At 40.0% G+C, this 22,059-nt stretch overlaps 1 protein-coding gene across 2 annotated transcripts in view; it reads left to right on the forward strand.

Annotated features, from left to right (window-relative positions):
- soga1 (suppressor of glucose, autophagy associated 1) overlaps window positions 1-22,059 on the forward strand; it is a 106,729-nt gene that overhangs the window by 3,189 nt on the left and 81,481 nt on the right. For both annotated transcript variants that reach the window (XM_051424886.1, XM_051424887.1), the window contains exons 2-3: window positions 2,695-2,796; window positions 3,121-3,243. In XM_051424886.1, coding sequence (XP_051280846.1) covers window positions 2,695-2,796; window positions 3,121-3,243 — 225 coding nt within the window. The remainder of the gene's footprint in view (window positions 1-2,694; window positions 2,797-3,120; window positions 3,244-22,059) is intronic.

Consider the following 22,059-nt stretch of genomic DNA (forward strand, 5'->3'; position numbering starts at 1 on the left):
TGAATCTTTGTGATGCTTTTTTCAGTGCATTGAATAGAAGCAAATGTCTGAATCTTGAGGTAATATGACTTTTAAAGACCTATTTGCTGAACTTCAAGTAAATGCATTATGACCACCCTGAATTTAAGGCTGTTTTTCTTTCTATTATAAAAATACACGTTTGTTGAAGATGTAGTGACAAAGATGTGACCGTATGTTATAGTGTATATATACATATATACTGTACACTTTGTTTGGATTTGTTTGCCAAGAGTTAGACATGAAGATTGACTCCGTATGGTGAATATGAACAGCTAGCCTGACTCCAAAGGTAATAATCAATGTTAATTAGTGAGCTTCAGACCAAATAAAAGCATATTTCTGTCACTGAACATCATTAGTACTTCTCAATCATTTCAGAGTCAAAATAATCAACCAGTCAATAGGTTCTGGCTAAAAAGCAGCACAGCACTGCAACTATAATATACAAAATACAAATGTTCAGCAACCATTGCTACTCATTTATACAACAATGAAGTGCACAGTCATGGCTATGGAGGAATTACAGGAGTCAGGTTCATAGCACTAGAAACATGGCGTGAAGATACAAAGATGTTGATATTTCACCCAGTCCTACAGCAGGTAGTGAGGGCCGTTATCACAGCAGATGTGCCTGAGCTCTAATTTCTAACATCAATCAGTCCCGCTCACTAAAATCTGACATCTGATTGGCTTCGATTCATTCTTCTGACTGGCTGGCTGCTCGCATGACAGAAACCGTCTTCTTCTTTAGTTAGCTGTGAAAAGCAGGTCAGTGGACCACCTCTCCCTCTTACTCTCTCGCCACATTAACTTGTGATTCCCTCGTTTCGTGTCCTCACATTCTCACTCCCTGCCATCGTGTTTTATCTCCCTCCCCGTCTACATTTCTTTCATGCTCTGTTTTTCCCATCCTTGTTTTTTCTCTCTTCCCCTTCCCCTTTCTGTTGCTTCAATTTCCCTTGCTCCATTTTCTGTCCTTTCTTTCTTTCATTCTTTCTTTCTTTCTTTCTTTCTTTCTTTCTTTCTTTCTATTTTCACATCCTTCCTTTCCTCCCTTTGACTTCCCTGGTGTTTCTTTGTTTTTCCTTTAATTTCTTTGTTGGGTTCTTTTCTTTTAATTTTCTTATCTTTCTTCACCTTTCTCCTCTTTTTCTTTCCTTTCCTTTTGGCCTTTCAATCTCTTTCTTTATCTTTCCGACTTTCCTTTTTATTTCTTTCATTTCCTTCCTTCCCCCTTTCTCCTCTGTATTGCAGATGTGTGGCACAGTGGTCAGTGTCATTCAGATGCTTCTTACTGCAATCTGTTTTAGCTTGATCGACAAATATCTTTCACGAGATCATACACACACACACACACACACACACACACACACACACACACACACACACACACACACACACACAGTTTGCTGCATACTAAATCATGTTACTTTAGTTATTATCATCTTTACAACACATACTCTACACAAATTGTTTATAATTTAGGTGGTAGCAGCATACACACACAAACACACACACACTCACTCCCTTTCTTGGTGTCTTTTTACACAGACACACACCTACCACACACACACACACACACACACACACACACACACACACACACACACACACACACACACATCCCCAGAGCTCATTGTTGCTACACTTAGAGCTCTGCAGAGGCTGACCCACATTCTCCACTGTAGTAAATGATGACAGCACTACTACTACAGCCGCTCGCACTCCTTTTGCTTATTATGCTTACACATCATGCACACATTACAAACTTTGGAAGCACACTGTTGTGTAACACCATGCTTGCTGTCCCATGAAGCCCTAGACTTCTTCTAGTGGGGTGTGGTTGATTTCAGTGCACACACACACACCACACACACACACACACACACACACACACACACACACACACACACACACACACACACTAATACAAGAGCTGCACCTTAAATACAGTTCAGAGGGATGATGCAACTCATGCTGTAAGGCTGAAAGGAATAATTCATCTCTCTAAGTCTATAAGAGAGGTGGATAACAACACTACTGTAAATTAATCATATGGACTGGCTTACTTTTGAGTGGTATTTCAAAACTATTCAATTCTTTTTGAAAACTTTTATTCAGATATTTTTACTCCTTATTTTTTGAGTGTAGGAATTTCCTTTCCTCTTAGTTTCCCTGCAGGGACTGTTAAGAGTCTCCTCTAAGGTAATCTAATAACCCGACCCTGACCTTTGTCCTCCTTTGTACTACCTCCTGGATGGGAGAGAAAGGAGAATCAATACAGTGTCGTATTAAATTACTCAGTGCACATTTCTGCTACTTACAACATGTAGATCTCTGTCTCTGATGACCCCTTTTATCTGACTTTAGAGAATATTACATAGCAGTTCATTTTAAGAAGGCACTAATGTTTTAATGGTGATCCTGATAATGAGGATGATGAAGACAAAGATGTGGGGGCTAATGACAGTGAACAGTGACTGATGGGATGGATTACAATTGTAATTAATGGAAGATGTTGTTTTGCATTTATGACAAAGATGCTAAGCTATAATGGCTCCTATTAAACATTAAAGGAATCCCTTTATGACCAACTTGTGTGCACATAATGCTGTCGGCACTTTGAGTTACATTCAGAGCACTCACACACTGTCTCTTCTTCACTGTGTCCAGGATGAGATGGAGGAGCTGAGGTCTGAGATGCTGGAGATGAGGGACATGTACATGGAGGAAGATGTCTACCAGCTGCAGGAACTACGGCAACAGCTGGACCAGGTACGAGTGTGGGCGGACAGACTGACTCACACATTGAATCTGTGCTCTGATTTCCTGTGAAATCTTGGTTTTGGAATTTAAATGTGTAAAACAGACAAAGCCAGGTGCATCATGGACATTCAAAATGACTCTTTAAAATTCATTTTGAATGTTTTTTTCAGTAAAAAGCAACAAATGCCTTGCCCTACTGTTTCACTTGTTTTTGTACTGCATGTCTTATGTGTCACATTAATGGCTGCAAGGCACAATAACAGCCGAGTAACAAAGATGGTTTAAACAGATGACACATAGCATCAACTACTCACACTGCTTTCTGTACCTCAGGCAAATAAGACCTGCCGCATCCTGCAGTACCGGCTGAGGAAGGCAGAGCGGCGCTCTCTCCGCGTGGCCCAAACAGGGCAGGTGGATGGAGAACTGATACGAACGCTGGAGCAAGATGTCAAAGTAAGTGTTCGTGTGTTTGAGTGAGACTGACTGTAATGGCTAAATGGAGCTCTGTGTGCAGTATGAAGAGGTTCTGAAGTTGAGTCATAGCTTGAGATTAGCTGAGTTCATGCTATAGATACAGTATATTATATGAATAATAATTATATGGCAGTACAGAGAAAGTGAGATATCAGGAATAAGAGGCCATAGTGTGGCTGTAGGCTAATTTGTTGATGTTAAAGCACATGGTCTGTACTCCAAAACGCTCTGAGCTCTTAGGTAACAACAAACAAAAAAACTATTAACCCACCAGCTAATTCAGATTAATAATTTTTAATTTAAGTCTCTAATCTTTATAAGGCCACTCTCAACACACCATTTTTATTCTTCAGTTTAGTTTATGTAGATGAATATCCGCTTGTGTAAAAGCTTGATTTTTAATTTAAGAGATTGTTCCAATTTTGCACAAAACCCACTTAAACTGAAAACCTAATTAAACATTGCACACCTAATTTTGTGGAGTCACAGTTTTTTTTCATTGTGTGTATCAAACCGTGAACGTTACCTTTTTTATCATTCCCAACTGTGAGCTTAGTGCAGTGTCACAGTCGTAGTTAGGAATGTTTTGATGCTGACATACAGACTTAAGTCACAAACAACAGAGAAAAAAAAGCTATTACCCAAGATTGAAGGACCTTAAATATGCCACATGCTGTGTTTTTGTTATGTATTTCGAGACAGTTCTTATGACCCATTTTCTTCACACTGTTGAAGTCACGAGACTGTGGTGAGGTTAGGCTTCCTCTAGTATGTTTAAGGAATTTCCCTGTTTAGAATACACTACTCACAAAAAGTTAGGGATATTCGGCTTTCGGATGAAATTTCAGAATGTACATAAAATGCACTATAACCTTTCCAGGTGATCTTAATTTGAACTTCTCTACTTAAATGCCCTACTTTCATGATATAATATCACTGTAGCATCAACTTTTTACATTTTCATTAAATTTCACCCGAAAGTGGAATATCCCTAACTTTTTGTGAGTAGTGTATATATAGACTAATCGTCACACTGAACGCCACATTAGGACATTATAGGTTAACACACACAGACCAGTCATACCAATTTCACACACCAACACACACACAGATACAGTAAATGTACATATAGACAACACTCTTTTACAATCTTCCTTCAATGAACGCATACACACCAGTCATCCCAGTCACTTCAGGAATCCCTGATAAAGACCAGTTATACACAAACACACTGAGTGTGTTTTTTGTCACGCTGACCCTGGACTATGGATACACTTTGTCAAATTCACAGCGTTCCTCCAACATTTTCCATGTGATAGAGGATACAATGAGGCCTTTATACCCTGTAAGAGAGAGAGAGAGATGGGGTGTGTGTGTGTGTGTGTGTGTGTGTGTGTGTGTGTGTGTGTGTGTGTGTGTGTGTGTGAGAGTGAGACTGTGATGTCACTCTCTAAGGGCTTTCCACCGGCTGTTGCTGTCTGTCTCTCAGCTCCTGTCTCACCATCTGGTTGTTTTTTGGAAGAGGAAAGGAAGGAAGGAAGGAAAAAAGATGAGCCTACATCCTGTGTCTCTGAGCATTTGTTTGTTTGTTTGTGTGTGTGTGTGTGTGTGTGTTGTGTGTGTGTGTGTGTGTGTGTGTGTGTGTGTGTGTGTGTGTGTGTGTTGAGTCTGAAAGGAAAAAGGGGGATTGGTCACTGTTTGAAAATTCAAATCAACCAATCATTGTGGGAGGATGAGGCGGGGAGGAAAAGAAAAAAAAAGACTTGCAGAGAGAAATGCAAAAAAAGAGAGACAAACTAACAAATATCAAAGATCCAGAAACAAAAATGGAGGAGGGGAAGACAAGGTGTTCAAGTATTCAAGAAGGATTAGTTGATCTGAATGGAGGTCTGACTTGAATTTAAATCTTTAGCCAATGGTAGTGTTGGGATAAGGAGTGAGAGAGTGAGGTCAGACATTATGGAGAAAAAAGCCTGAGGGAAAACACCAGTGAAGTCTGCATCTGTTGGCTGCATTAGTGACGGGGAATCATAAACACCGAATAAAAAAAAAGAGACACTGCAGCGAGACAAACCTGACCTCTCTCACAACACATGGCTGATTGTGTCCTCTTGCCGCCAGGGCCACAGACTCAGACGGCAGGTCAAGTTACACCATGCGGTGTGTGTTTTTGTGTGTGTGTGTGTGTGTGTGTGTGTGTGTGCATGCATTAAGCCCATGTTAAGCTTCTCTTTTGCCAGCCTCCCACAGTCACTCCTCTGTTTATTCTGGTAGCTTTATCATTAGCTTTATAAAAGCAGACACTCGCTCCTGCCTTTATGACTCAGCACTGATTCATCTCTACTGGAAAATAACTTAAGCAGAAGTAAAAAAAATTATAACAACGAATGTCCATAGTATAAATACTAAAAGTAGCAGCTGTAAAGGTTGTGGGAAATTTTCTAGCTTTGCTATTAAATGATAAAAACGGACATCAAAATCTTCCATCTGTCTCCAACGTACTATTTGTTATGGTACTAAATGCCAGAAGGCTCAACAGTGTGTTCCAGCGTCCCAGAACCATCTTTACCTGCACCCACACACTCGACACAACCCACCGTAGCAGGTTATATTCACTTTTGTTCCACAGCTACCATTATCAGCTAAAATGACTCATATATTATCCTATTATGTAAAGACAGCCAATTCTCTGTTAATCTAACGTCCACTATTGAAAAATAAAAACTTGATCACAAAAAAATACCCTCCCGTTTACCACATTACGTTAAGCTAATCTGCATGCTAAACTGTTGCCTGAGCCACCAAATAAACCAAACCAAAAATATTAAAGCTGCAAGAAGCATTAGGCGGGACCTCGCACTCCACGCAACTCGGGGTGTGTTGCAGCCGCGTCACGTGCCAGACCACAACATGAAAATTTCACATAAAACAGATGAAAATCACCATGCAGCGCTTACTTCCTGTTGCCAGTCGGTGACGCTATCACTATATCTGAATATTGTCATGTAGACGTGTTCAGGGCGGGACTCTTATCAAACGTGAAGTTTCAATGAGATCAGATAATGTACACTGAAGTTGTGAGGACGTGTTCAGGGTGGGACTGTTACAAAATATGTGAAGTTTAGTGGACATTGGAAATTGTACACTGAAGTTATGAGTGCTATCTGTCTTATGGCGAATCGGCAGAATTCGACCAACGGCATGGGGACGCGGTTCGACGTATAGTCACAAATGGCACAACTTTTCATCTACAGTTATTTTAAAGAGCGCCACCTTGCAGCGATGGCCTCAAATTGTGCGCGATGCCTAAGGAAGACTTGGGGAACTATGGACCCAAGCTTGTTGTCGAGTGGACAATGTACACTCAAGTTATAGCAAATTTGTGTCTTCTGGCGGTACATCAAAGTTTGACGCCACGCCCCGCCACGGACACGCCGTTCAACGTACATGCACAAATAGCACAAATTTTAATCAGCAATGTTTTTTGACTGTACTGTCCAAGTTTGAAGTAGATCTGATAAGTCCCCTATGAGGAGTTTGTTCAAATACAACGCGAAAAAAGTTGCTGAAAGTGAAAATGAAAATCAAAATGGCTGACTTCCTGTGGGGTTTGGGGAATGGGTCCAAGAGGCTTTTCTGTAGGTCTCGGCATGTTACAGTGCCTACCGAGTGGTGCCGGGGCTGCTTTGTTGAAATACTGTAGGGTTTTTGTCGCTACAAACACGACAAACACGATTTCTGGTATGTGAGCTACAGGCACCAGTCTACATGTGCCCTGTGAATTTCATATTCATAACTATTACGGTCTCCGCAGAGTGATTTACCCTGCCACCAGAGTGCCACCTAGTGGCGGATTGTTGACATATTTTTTAGCGAGCCTCAGGAAGCCATGGGCAATCATCGTACCAAGTTTCGTTTTAATCACACATGCCGATGTGGTGATATAAACTTCTTCATTTTAAAGAGCGCCACCCTGTGGCGATGGCCTTAAATTGTGCACAATGCCTAAGGAAGACATGGGGAACTATGGGGCCAAGCTTGGTGTCAATCGGACATACCAATGTGGAGAAATGTCCCACTTCCTGTTTTGACAAAAAATCTACAGGAAGTGCTATTTTTATAACGTGCTTATTTTTTTAAATATTAAAATTACTTTTTTTACCAGGACGGTCCCCAGATTCTACGTGAAAAGTTTTGTGCGAATCGGACAAAGCGTATAGGAGGAACACAAAAAAGTAGTTTATGGACATTTTGCGCTCTAGCAAAAAGAAATTCTAGCCTGAAATGGGCGTGGCCTATATAGGGAGATGCAGCTCCATTCACCGAACGCTAAGGCTGCTCAACTAATCAAAATTTGATCATGATTACGATTTTGGGGCCAAAGATCTCAAAACTAATAAAATTGGGGGGAAACAATTGTTGTATAGCAACGTTGTATAGAAAAAAGCTGTGTCCCAATTCAGGGACACAGCCACAGCCTGCGTATTTCGCTCATGCGTATTTCCGTCCCTCCCCCACAGCATGCACTGCACATGAGTCAGTCACGTTGTTTTCGTTGGAACAGGTAACGCGGCCAGCTACGCTTGTCTGAATGGAACATGACAGAGAGGGATTACAGCGCAGTTTGGTTGACAAGAAAGGTAGAACAAGCTCTATTGTGTGGGAACACTTTGGTTTTGAAGAAAATGATGAAAACCAAAAACATGTGATGTGCAAGCTGTGTTTCAAGGTGGTATCCGCGCCACTAATAATCGTTTGAATAATCGTGATTTCAATTTTGACCCAAATAATCGTGATTATGATTTTTTTCCATAATTGAGCAGCCCTACCGAACGCGTGGATATAAGGTTTTTGAATGTGCAAGAAACGATGCAGGAGTTATTAGCCAAAAACACTTTTCTTAATAGTAGCGCCACCTAGTAGCCGACCCAAAAGCGACGCATAGAATATAACATTTTTTCACCAGGCCTGGCCACTTTGCCAAATAAAATTGAGCTTTCGTATATATTCAGGGGGTCACAAATGCAGTCAACGTTCTGAAAAATAATAAGAATTCTATCAAGAACAAAAGGGACCTCCCAGTGGATTCTGGCTCGGTCCCTAATTAACCTAACACAAACAAGACATTACACTTAACTTAAGCTAATACAGACATACAACTTAAAGGGCACCTAGTTAAAAACAATTACACTAGTACAGGTTGAAAAGAGACAGCAGTTCAGCAGCTATCACATTGTTCGCCCTAAGATAGGTATAGGACCAGTGTGTAAGATTCAGTGGCATTTAGTGATAAGACTGCAGATTGCAACCAACTGGAACACCTTTAACTCACCAAGCTCAAAAGTGAAACTACAATGACAGCCAAAAACGTGTTATGCCTCATCTTGAGCCAGTGTTTGTTTAGTCCATTCTGGGCTACTGTAGAAACATGCTGGTTCAATATGGTGGAAGAGGATGGAAGAGGATCTATAAAATGTCTCATTCTTCAGTAACAAAAACACAACAATTCTTAATTTCAGGTAGTTATACACTAATGAAAACACATACCTATGTATATTATATTCCATTTCTGACAATATATCCTCCTAAATGTTACACACTGGACCTTTAAGCCAGCGGTGTTACCCTCTGAGTAAGTGAAAAACAATGCCTATATTATATTAGACAAATGTGGTCGTTATTTTTATGACAAATACATGATGTTTCAGAGATTTTTTCTCACCGTTGGAAGGTTAAGTGCCACCTGTGTTGAACTCCACGGCCCAACTTGACCATGACTTGTTGAGCTGCTCAGCACTGAGCTGCTTTACACAAAATTGGCTTAACTACTTTTGATGCTTTAGGCCCTGATTTGATGACTCACTCACATGTGTGCGTGTGTGTGTACACACACACACACACTTATGCGCACACACACAGACTAAAACCCACACATGAACTCTCACACACCCTGTTTTCACTCACTCAAACTTTTCTGTATTTCTGTTCATCTTGCCTTTAGCACTCCTCGAGGGAGAATATGGGGGCTGGTGAGAGTGATAAAGACAGATGGAAGAAAGACACACGAGAACTCAGGGAAATAGAAAAATAGGAAGATTGTGAAAATGTGTTAGTCACATGAATATTTTGTGTCAAAAACATCTCCTTGTGTACATCACATGCTCTTATTTGTGTTGTTTAAGATATTTTGTGTGTGTTGGCTTGTGTGTTGTGTGTGTGTGTGTGTGTGTGTGTGTGTGTGTGTTTGTTTTACAGGGATTCAGCAGTTGTATGACTGTCAGAATCTCCATGAGAATATCTGGCATCATTTCCTGTCCCACTCACACACTGCTCTCATTCCCACAGGCTACAGACATCTGGACACATGTACATACACACACACACACGCACACACACACACACACACACACACACACACACACACACACACACACACACACACACACACACACACACAGAGGAAATAGTTGATAGTTGATTCTCATGATGTCAACACAGCATATTTCCAGAGAGAATGAGCTGTTCTGCCTTGAAGGGCCAACTATAAAATATCTGACACTTACGTTCTCAATCAGGTCTTAAAAGTGAGAAAAAAGGTTTGTTTGTAATTTGAGTGAACAGTTTGCTTAAAGGGGGAAAATATGCTTGTTTTTGTCTTAGGTACTTGTCTACCAGGTGTTAGATGAGAAATACACACCAGCGTAGCTTAGCAAAGACTGAAAGTAGTGTGGACCTGGAGTCCTCGTTCTGGTTGCTGGTTGCCCAAATAAGGAGAGAGCTCGGACCAGAACAGCAGTGACTTTAAAGCAGTCAGCTTTATGTTGCTATGTATAATATTTGTGCTACATATGGCACCAGTGTGGAGTCTGTGCCATTTGTAATATAAACAGTAAAGTACAGTACAGTAAATCTAATTATTAGTATTGTCAATTTCTCTTAAAATTGTCTCTTGTTCAGTTTTACCCTCATTTATGTTGATATCCTCTTCCTTTTCTTTCTCACCTCTTTCATTCATTCAGTTTTTCACAGTACTACCTCCTATAGGATATGATCTGTATATCATATATACTGTATACATGTCATCTCTGTACTATAGATACATCATACGTTGCTACTGCAGAGTTTGTGTGTGTGTGTGTGTGCTTCCTCACTCCCTCACAGACATATACTATAGTATACAGTGACGACTGGTGGAGATTTTGGGTGGGTGGGCTAACAAATGCATTACACTCATGAATACGTCACGCAGCAGCAACAGTAGCATCACATCAAGTTACAGCAACAACATTGCATACTTTGTTATAGCAAGGGCTCTACGGCAACACTGGGGAGACAAACCCAAAAGAATGACCTGATGCCAAAAACAATCTCTCTCTCATTTGTACACATCAGCACATGCCAATTGCGCTACAACTACATTATAGAAAAGTACCAGCAACAATTTGCAACACCATGTACCAGAAATAAATATACAAAACCAAAGCAAAAATAATTATTTGTAGAAGAGAGAGTTGTTTCAGAGCTTTGGCATACCTTATTTAAAACGCAGCTCACATCGACGGCCTTTCTATGACGCAAACAGGTTAATCACCATGTCAAACTCCACCCTGCTGTACCTCACCATCAGCTCATCTTTCAGTGTCTCCCTGCAGATCATTGGGTAATGTGCACATGCAAAGACAACAAGTGCCTGGCTTTCTCAAAGTGTACTGTGCGGCTACTGACACATTATCAGAGCCCCGCATCCTGCGCGGCGTTGCAACCTGTGTGTTTGACAGGTGATCGGCTAATTGACTGTCTAGAAAAGAGAACTGGACGCCGCTGGAGTGAAGTGGGAGATTAATCAGACGCCGCAGGGCGAGCTTGTGTCCCCACAAAATGTAATACAGTCAACAATCCGTGATAGTGAATGCCTGGTTTTCTTTACCAGCTTGTTGTATATCTGTACAGCGATGCGGTGACCCTCATTAAGCTGACAGGCAATGTTCACTTTACCCAGCAATGACAACTTTACGCTATTTCCAATGTGGCTCATGCTGCATTCATGTTTCCTAATTTTGTCGGATAAATGTTTTAAATCCACAATTCCTTGTTGGGTCCAAGCCGTGCCTCCTCCAAACAGCGAACATGGGAAACAGAAAATTCCTAGCTACACTTGCCGTTAGCCAGTCCGTTGGCTGAAACCACGTAACACAAAATTACGATTTTTCCTCCAAAAACTTTAAAGAAAATTGATTAGAAAGTAAATAATCCACCTCGTTCATGTTCATGCCAACACCCGCCATACTACGAACTAGCCTCACTGTACTGTAGCTACTGCGCTGTGATTGGTCGAAGGTCACTGTACTGTAGCTACTGCGCTGTGATTGGTCGAAGGTCACTGTACTGTAGCTACTGCGCTGTGATTGGCTGAAGGTCCGCCTTTGGGCTGAATGAATTTAGCCCAAATGGGCAGCATATGAAGGGGGCGTGTCAGGACACCTGTCAATCAAAAGTCAGTGGAAGCTTATGCTACTGTGCTTGGGCTAAATACATTTAGCCCAAGCACACATATATCCTCTAGGTTCTACCAAAATTCAAAACAATATGTTCTAAGGTTTTTAATAATAGTTTTGTATCTTTACTGTAAAAGATAGGGGGGGCTTAGCCCTGTTAGCCCATATATACCAGCCGTACCTGGTAGTAGGGGTGGGCGATATATATCGTTGCGATAATATCGTCATTGTTGTTTTGACGATGTGCAAATTTCCATTATCAGTATTTAAATTACTTCGACAAAAACAATGAAACGCCGCGGAAACTCCTCATCCATTAATACGGTGCAGCAGCGTCTCTACAGCATGGCAGGATTCAGTCACACGACTAGTGGGCCTACGTGATCATGACGTGATCCGTGACCTCTCGCTGCATCCTCCTTGCAACAGTTTAGTAGCGTGTTGCGATGGTGAGAGAAAATGCAGCACCTCAGTCCCTGAAGCTACCGGTACTTCAGATGATTTAGTGCCGAGGCGTGGGTCCTATGGGCTTCGCGTTCGAGCGCTAAGCGCCTTCAGCGGTAAAAGATGTCGCGGGTGGTTTTTTTTGCGCTTCAAGTTGAATCTGTTCAACTTTTACACCGCTGGGCGCTCGGAAAATGGTTTTGGCTCTCTCGCGCTGTGCGTTTGGTGGCACAAGTGCAGCTCAGACAATTCTAATCACATTTTAAGGATATCGGCTGATTATCGTTTCGCCAAAATCCCAAAAATATTGAGATATTTTTTTGATTCCTACCTGGTAGTTTATATTGCAGTAGTTGTGAGGACCCTAATTAACAGAACATACATTCACTAGTGTCTAACCTTCACAACCACACATGTATAATCATTAGTCTTCACACTAAAAAAGGCAATAGCACTGAAGTGAGGATCAGACAAAATGTCCTCACTTTCTGAAAAATATCCCCACTCTCATGGTCTTGAATGCAAAGTGGTCCTCACAAAGATAGAAGCACAAGAGCAGAAACACACATTCATTAGATTAGAGCTTGGAAGCAGCAGTATCCGGTACATTTATCTAAACAGGGCCAGCTCCCAGCCTCATCTCCATTTGTTATGTTGTGTGTGTGTGTGTGTGTGTGTGTGTGTGTGTGTGTGTGTGTGTGTGTGTGTGTGTGTGTGTGTGTGTGTGTTTGTGAGAGAGAGAGAGAGAGAGCTAAGATTGGATTCAGTTTAGTGGTTGTATACTTCATGAGCTCCAGTGAAGTGTTACCCTCTCTCTCTCTCTGTCACACACACACACACACACACACACACACACACATCCCAACCCCACACACTGGCACCATGTGTCATGCACACACTGTAGGAACATATTTGTAATTATTTCTTCTTTATTTCTACTGCTACAGGTACTGATAATTTCTACTATAATAGTTTCCACTGGTCTTGCCAGCACTGTAGAACTAGTAAGTTACTGTTTATTGGACACAGTTATCCCCAGCATTAGCTTTAGTACAGTATTATAAGTAAAAATGTAATTAAAATGTTATATGTGCTACTGTAGGTAGTTCGCCAGGCAGGCTAAAGTTTACAGCTTTACTTTACTTTAGAGCAGACAAAGACACTGTTTAATCCATTCCTTACACCACTGAACTTTTTGGTTTTGACACCACCCAAAAGAGACGAGACGAAGAAGTATTGGTATTGAGACCTATCCAGACATATTTTAATGAATCAGTATGAGTGAAAATACAACTGATCAAAAATCCTTCCCTTCCTGTACTTCAGTGAGTGTTGTCCACCTCAGCCTGCTATTGTTGCAGCGCTGCTCTCATTTATGACAGCCAGGCTCTACGGTGCAGCACTTCACTCCATATGAGAGTGAAAATTAGAGTGCGAGAAAGTGAAAAATTGTTGCACAGGTGATTGACTCTGTTTTGACACCCAGGTTGGAAAAATTCGCTAAGCTTACAGTTTCTCATGTTTAGCTGATGCTGACCGTTGTTCTCACCAGTTAGAATGACAGACGTTGCCGGAGGCCAGCAGGAACCAGGACGACAGTATTTGGATCAAATAGTTTGTTAAAAATACAATATGCCAAATTTAGAAGGCTGCAGCTTATTTCAGGTGTCAGATACACATTTAATCAACATTCAAGTATACATACATTTCAGTCAGAGATACCCAATATTAAAGGGCTCTGAACGGGATTGGGGACCTCCTGGTTATGGGGTGATGGTGACTGGGGCCACCCACTGAACTCATACAGTATCTCATAAGAGCACAATGCACACTGTATCATAAGGAGGGAGAAATCCACAGCATGCTAAGCTCTGATTGGACAATCACTGTTCGGGGGTGAGATTTAGAGAACAATAAATTGTGCTGAAATGACGAGCTGATTAATGGATTGGTCGAACCACAGAAAATTGATCTGTCAATGAATTATCAATCAAACAAAAATGCCAAACATCATTGGTTCCAGCTTCTGATCATTTTCTGCTTTTATCTGTTTTATATAATTCAATATTGAATATTTTTTTGTTTTGGACTGTTTGTTGACAAATTTGAAGATATGAAGTCATCACCACATCACCTGGGAGGCCATTTTTCACTTTTTTCTGTCACTTAGATAATTGAGAGACGAATCGATCATTAAAGTAATCATTATTTGCAACCTTATCAAGTACTACTGCAACTACTAATACTAACTACTGTGATATCAAGCACACTCTGGCATAGATGCCTGCATGTATGCATGAACGGATGGACGGGATGATGGTCGGTGATACTGGAGGTGAGATCACACTTTTCCAACTGCCAAATGACACGGCAAGGATTGTGGGAGTTCATCACATTCCATCACCCTCTCTCACTTCCCTCTGTCCCTCCCTCTCTCTCTTTTTCTGTCCTCTCTTTTTCAAAGATAAAGAGAGACACAGTCTGTACTGGAACAGCTGTCATGCCAGTGGCTCTCTCTCTCCCTCTCACACATTATGGTTTTATATTTAGACCCGAAGCAGATTACTTGTGATGTAACATCCTCTAAATGGGTGCTGAGAGATGTTGGACGAATGTCAAAAAGGTCAGCAGCATCAACACTTAACATCAGGGCTACCTTAGAGTCTTGTTGTGAGCAGACTTTAATGTTGAACTGTTGTCCCATTTTATGCAGTATTTTACAACCGACAATCTTCATATGTGGAAAGCACAAATCATACATTGTGAGCAAGCCAGCAGCTACATTAGTGATATGGAATTTAAGTTTGTAGCGCATACACACTGTGATAAGTTCTAGGTATTGTGGCGGGGTTCTTGATGTGAAATTATGACAGTGGTCACACAAAAACAGCAGGACTGATGCAATATGAGGCTTTTGCTGGAAATCGACAGTGTAGATGCACACTGAGCGAGATAACAAATAGAGAGTAAAAACTACATTTCTCTTCCAGGTTGTCATTAACTATTTTATAAGTAGAATAAAGTTGTGTCATGTATCTCTTTAGTAAACCACTACTGTCTGCCAAGCACATCAGAAGCTAATGATGTGATAGAGAAGGAAGAGGGATGTTACAGGAGCAGAGGTGGAGAGTAGCCATAGAGATTTACCCCATTGCATTTCTTTTACCTTTATTTGTAATTTAGTATTTTTTTATTTAATTAAAACTACTACTACAAGGAGTATTTTTCAACTGGTTATTAAACATTGTCAGTTTAATACTGATGCCACTATCTGACCTACATAAGCAGAGCAGACCATCAGCAACCAGATTGGCTATTTCTATATATTTATTCTTAATGTCTGTCCTGGTCGGATTGGTCAGATCCCCTTTGAAATCAATGAAACACAGCAGAGAAACACTACCACTTTTGTCCACAGGGGTCGCCAAAATCAACACAAAATTAAATTTCCTTGTTGCTGCTTTAAATAAAATATATCAATACTTATTTCACAGCTGCACAGAAGTTATTGGTTCTTTCTTTTGTGAAATATGACTTTGTTATTTGTTAATTTGTTATTGATTGCGTCCAATGTGTTGCAACAGCAAGTGCAACGAAACATGCCTGATTTGTAATAAAACCAGATGGAAATGGAGGTCTATTTTGGTTTGTCAGCTGTTTAAAAACCATTGGTGTGATTGTGAAAGATAGTTTTTTTAACAACGCTCCTTATCTGTCTGCGCAGCTACAAGCTGATTCTGCAGTACTCTCCTCATTGATGAACTGAGGGGTTCAGCTAAACAGTAGGCAGTCAATAATTCTACAGAGAACTGCACTTTGTAACCATATTTTAGAGCTCATTAAAAAAACAATATAGTCACCTTCAAGGTTGACTGTTAGACCTCAGATGCTTTCAGTGCAGTCATCGTTTCCCAACATGAAGCCACAGTCTGTAATGTAATAAACAACATACAGGACTAAAGTGCTGAGGTAAATGAAACTAAGGATTGAGAGAGTGTTTCTGTCATCAGTATAAATGGTTATGCTCTTATTTTACTTGACAACAGAATGGCTAAACCACTGCAGGAAGCTAAAATACTCTGAGACAGACAAAAAGTGAAAGAGCAACCATAAATAAAATTGTGGTTCCAACATGTAGTCAACAATAAAAATGTTAATGTTCTAACTTTGAAAAACAATACCACTCTAAATGCATTCAGCCTCAAATTACATTTTAAAACAACAAAGGACTTGACTGCTGAGCTTTTTTTTTTTTTTGGGCAAAGCCAAAGTGGTGTATTAAATTAAGTTTAAGCAGAGTGGCTCTGTGTTAGTTACTGTCGCCTCATAGCAAAACAGTCAAACCCCATCAGGGCTGACTGGAGCCTTTCTTGGGTTTCCACCCACACCAAAAGACATGAATGTTTCAGTAGGTGTTAGCAGTTCTTCTGTCATTGCTCTGGGGCAAGTTTGGAGTTGTCCCGAGGTGCTCTACTGTTACTGCCCACTGCTCCTGGGAAAAACAGAAAAGGTTGAATCTAGAGGAAAACTTTCTTTATGGGAACAAAAAGTGGAAGAACAAAGTGTAGCCTATGCTTTAAAGTAAAGCTCTGATGGAAACATGTCTGTTTGTTTGTTAGCCAAGTGCTGGATAAAGAAATCATTCAGTTTCACCTCATTTAGTAGAGAGAGTGGTCAAATATGTGTTTGGCCTAGCTTAGCACATGCAGGAACCAGGGAGCAAGGGGAAAAATATATTCACCTTACAAGATCTCAACATTGTTCTTGAGTACAAGTACTGTTTCCGTCTTCTTCCAGAGTTTGTGCTAAGCTAAGCTTAACACATGGCAGCATTACCTCTGTGCTCTGTAAGGCTTAAAGCCAGTGTTGTTACAAATGTAAATACAAGGGCACAGAGGTTGGTGGCAGCAGGAAAGAGGAAGGGACTTCTCAGTTTGGTTCAATAAACAGCTATGGTTGCTATGTCAATGTCATGTAACTAACCTTTCCTTTAATTGTAAGCAACAATACATTCTATGAAGCTAAGTGAGGAGGTTAGAGGTGGTTAGCAGCAACCTCCAGGTCATTGCGTAGATCGGATGTAGCCACTAGACGTGGCTTTTGAGTTTTTCCCTGCTCCTGCCCACCCAGAATACAGATCATCGAAGTTACTGGGCAGCAACTCAGCAGTAGCATCTCACACACTGAAAGAACCTGTAGGCACAGAAGTGAAACTGACATTTATCTGGCAGATACAACTAGCAAGTGGCTGGTAAACAGGCTAAAGAAGTGTATTTCTCAAATGTCAGTGTATGCCTTAATTAAATGTAAATTTGTAATTTGTCAGTTTTTGAATATTTTTAAATTAATTAAAAAAACATTTAAAATTTCACCATATTACATCATAGCTTTGACTAAATCCCTTCTGTTATTCAGTAAATTAAATCATCAGGATTCTTCAGGGTTGGAAGTGAAGGCATGGCCTAAATATATTTTCCTGTGTTTTAATGTTGTTTTCTTGGATTTTTATAATTTGCTATTTCATCATCTTCCTCAGCATAAACACATGCGTTTGTATTTCTATCTACTTGTGAGGACCTTCATTTACACTACTTTCCCTATATAACCACCACAGGTGCATGTCTAACCCCAACCTATACCGTAACATTAACTTCTAACCTTCATCCTAAAACAGCCTTGTGAGGAAGTGGGGACCAGACAAAATGTCCTCTTTCAAAACTCAATTTGACACACACACACACACACACACACACACACACACACACACACACACACACACACACACACACAGCTGTGGTGTTTCCATAACGGTCATCTCTCTAACGACTTCCCTCCCTATAGATTTTATCAGAGTGTTACATGCAGCCTGTGTGTGTGTGTGTGTGTGTGTGTGTGTGTGTGTGTGTGTGTGTGTGTGTGTGTGTGTGTGTGTGTGCGTCCGTGTGTATTGTGTGCATTGTGTGTGTGTGTGTGTGTGTGTGCAGCTGAAGTGCAGGCTGTTTAACAAGAGGAACAAGAATCTGGTTGTTGAACGCAATCAGACACAGAACCACACACAGTGTACATGAAAGAGATCCATTTGATGACTAACTGCCACTTGTTGAATGATATTGCTGTTGCCCTGTGGCCGTGTGTGTGTGTGTGTGTGTGTGTGTGTGTGTGTGTGTGTGTGTGTGTGTGTGTCCGTGTGTATTGTGTGCATTGTGTGTATTGTGTTTTTTGTTGTGTGTGAGTAAAGGAACAGTCGAGTACAAGAAACCCTCGTTCTCTCTGCTCCAAGAGGTTTGATGTTTTTCCCTATTCTCCTGGTTCCATACGTTCTCTGTCACACAACACACACACACTCTGTAAAGCATTCACACACACACACCACACACACACACACACACACACACACACATTCACACATGCTCTTTCTCACCCAGCTCGGCAGCACCCTCACTGAATGTTAATTACATCCTATAGCTCTGTTGCTGGGTAAAACCACAGCTTCAATGGTGTTAAATTCCTTCACGTTTCCCTTTAACATAGAAGAACAATACAGCATTTATTGGGAGTCAACGGCTGACAAAGGAATGTTGAGGAGGAGGACATTATAAAATTGAGGAGAGGAGGAGGAGGAGGAGGAAAAGAGTGTAGAGGAGAAGGAGATGAAGACCCATAAACCTGCAGTAGTGAAAGCATCCCATTAATAAAAGCTGTTATTCTTCAAATATTGATGCACCAATGCCTGTGTTAATCAGTCACCTTTCCTGTCCAATTCAATCAAGCTCCAGGAGCTTCCAACCAACGCACGTTCAGAACTCATCTTTTGTTTTCATACACAAACACTGATGTTGAAGTGTCGTGTCGTTCTGGTTTAAAGAGACAGAGGTAGCAACTTTACATGACAAATATGTCTGTTGTTGTTAGTAAGTGTCAGTGTCCTGAAATAATCTTTGTTATGATTTGGCACTATACAAATAAAAATGAAATTTCATCCCCATATTTTCTACTCAGTTCTCATTGCTGTCGTGTTTCTGCACCGCTCCTTCTAGAGATTGCCTACCAATCAGACATTGTGGGACTGTGACGACATCTTCTTTTCATGTCTGTTGGTGAAAGCTATGTTCCATGTATTTACCGAAACCTATTCCAACAATTCCTCTAAATGAAACGACAAAATACACAGTGGTAATTACCCTCCAGAGAGAGAGACACATGTATTCTGATCTGACGTTGAAAAATATGTTTAAAAAATAAAAACGTTTTCTGAATTGACACTGCAACAAGTATAATATTAGGTCATGTTTTGGCCCCAAAAAACTTGGTTAAGGAAATATCATGATTTGGGTTAGGGACGGTGGTCATAGATAAATGAAACAAACGGGGGTTCCCATGTCAACATCTCACTTTTTGTTGACCCGTAAAAAGACCTGACCTCCTTCCTCTGCAGATTTTGTCTGTATAACAATATGAGACTATTTCCTCCTTTGATCCCAACAGTCAAGAGGCGTGATTGAACTGTTGCTAGAAGTCTTTGTCACTTGAATGTTAACATAGCATATGTCATGTTTGGGTAGACTTTTTTCTGTTGCTGTGTTTCTGTTGCTAGGTAGCTAACTATCTATGAAGGAAGGTGGCTTAAGATGTGTTTACTATTTTCACAAGAAACGTTAAACTGAACAATCATTAGTGTGGTGGCCTTTCTGAGGATTGTTACCTGAATTATAATATAATTATAATTATATAGGTATAATGACCACCTGTATGTGATATGTATATCAGAAGAAGAATTGAGAATTATATGGAAAGAATTAGGGCGTAAAAATGATTTAAAAAAAAGAATAGAGAAATAGGACTGTAACCAAAATTTTGGGTAGTACAAGGAGAACTATTAGGAACTACTTCTGGACAGAAATAGAGAAGGTGTACAGAGGAAAGAATAATACACACACACACACAAAAACATGAATTGGAGCGTGGTGGAGCTCAGGGAGCCATTGGGTAGAGTGAGAGTGGGCAATACAGAGGGGCATTGTGGGACTCAGCTGCACACTGGCACTGGTTCAAACAGACACACACACACACACACACACACACACACACACACACACAGATATAATTGCACATTGTAAAGGTATTAATTATGCTGAGGCACAATTAGATAAATCTTCTCTCATCACATCAGAGCTGCAGTTACCAGTCAGACTTCCTTCTTCACCACAGATATATATATACTGTATGATACATATATATTAAAAGTAAGATTTTAATATAATAACACACATTAAACAAATATAGATGCAAACTTGATCTTTATATGCTCAAGTTATGTATGTTGTATGTGTTAAAAGAATGATTTTTTGCTGTCAACACTAAATTGAGGAATAATCAACTGTTGTTTTTCAAATTTCAATTAAATAAAAAAAAAACAACATAAAATATAAAACCATTTATAGCACCATAAATTGGGCACATAAATTACCAAGCCATATTATCACCAGTTTTTGCTGTGCTTTGAATGGAGCAACCTTTCACCTTGTTTCCATATAATCAAATGAAAGCAGCTGGCAGGCCATTTGTGCAAAGCAGTACTACAGAATGATAATGTTGTCACCTTATCCCTTTTCAGGTGCAACTGAAGCAGACAGTGTACAGTTTTTATTGAGTAAAATGATTGTGAATAATACATAAATAAGGCCTACTCTCACTAATTGTTAGTGTAAAAGTAAAATCTATCTACCACAAAACTCTTAAATCATCAGATACCAAAGACCATCTCCCACTAGATTAAATCAGTATTGAGGTTAATGGGGTCTAAGTACATTTATGAGCTACTGAGTGATTGATTTAACACAAGCATTTTTCTCTAAAACTGGATATATCCATTTACTCAGCTCCCGACGGGAATCATTAAAGTTTCATTTCATCAAATCTAATACAGCCTTTTAGAATAAAAGCCCTCATATTTAGTTTCAATTGAGCCTAAGCAATCATTATGAAGTCAAAATGGACATTTATTAAAGCTATTGACCTTTTTTATCTGTACTTTTTAAATCCTTTTTATATTCATAATTTCTAATAACCAAAAGATTATTATACAAATTGAGTGTGATACAATCTGTGCAAAAATTGATTTTTTTGGTTTTACTGTCGGACTGTTATTATGTTGTTTCAAGTTAACAGTGTTGTGTTTTTGACATATTTTTTCTTATCTGAAGTCTCCTGAAACATTTAAAATCATACCAAAACTGATTTTTACGGCAATGTCAAGAAATATTTTCTATTTAAGAATATGACTGAGATATGACTGCAGTTTTCACAAATCATAGTGTGAATATTAAGCTATTGTCAGCAGCCTGTTAGCTTAGCTTAGCATAAGGCAGAGGGAAACAGCTAGCCTGGCTCTGTAAAGGCATAAAGAAAAGATTTCAAAAGTACTGCCGATTTCCATGGGAGTCTTTCAGCCTTAACTTAAATCAAATGATGTCTAACTGTATTTCCATTGCACACTAATAACAAAATAGTTTGTTGTTATGGAAAACGATCAAACGATACGGCTGAATTCACCATAAAAAACAGAGTTACCAGATACCAGTGTAAGTTTGTATATTGCAGCATGAAATGGCATCACTATGGCTCTGAATATCAGATTTTATGTTGTGTTATTGCTGCCTAGCTTGCAGCCCAAGTCTTTAAGAAGTATTTCTAGAACAAAACCCCCATCTAAAATGTGTAATTTATTAATATTGGCTCTCAGTGTGTGCTTTGTTTCCCCAAAACACAGCAGAGAACAGGTTTGACTTTATATACCAGTATAGTAGCCCACTGTATGCTATTTAGACAACAAAACAGTCCTTTGATATTTAATTCA

This window comes from Dicentrarchus labrax, unplaced genomic scaffold, assembly GCF_905237075.1.
Source record: "Dicentrarchus labrax unplaced genomic scaffold, dlabrax2021, whole genome shotgun sequence".
NCBI classification, from domain to species: Eukaryota; Metazoa; Chordata; class Actinopteri; family Moronidae; genus Dicentrarchus; species Dicentrarchus labrax.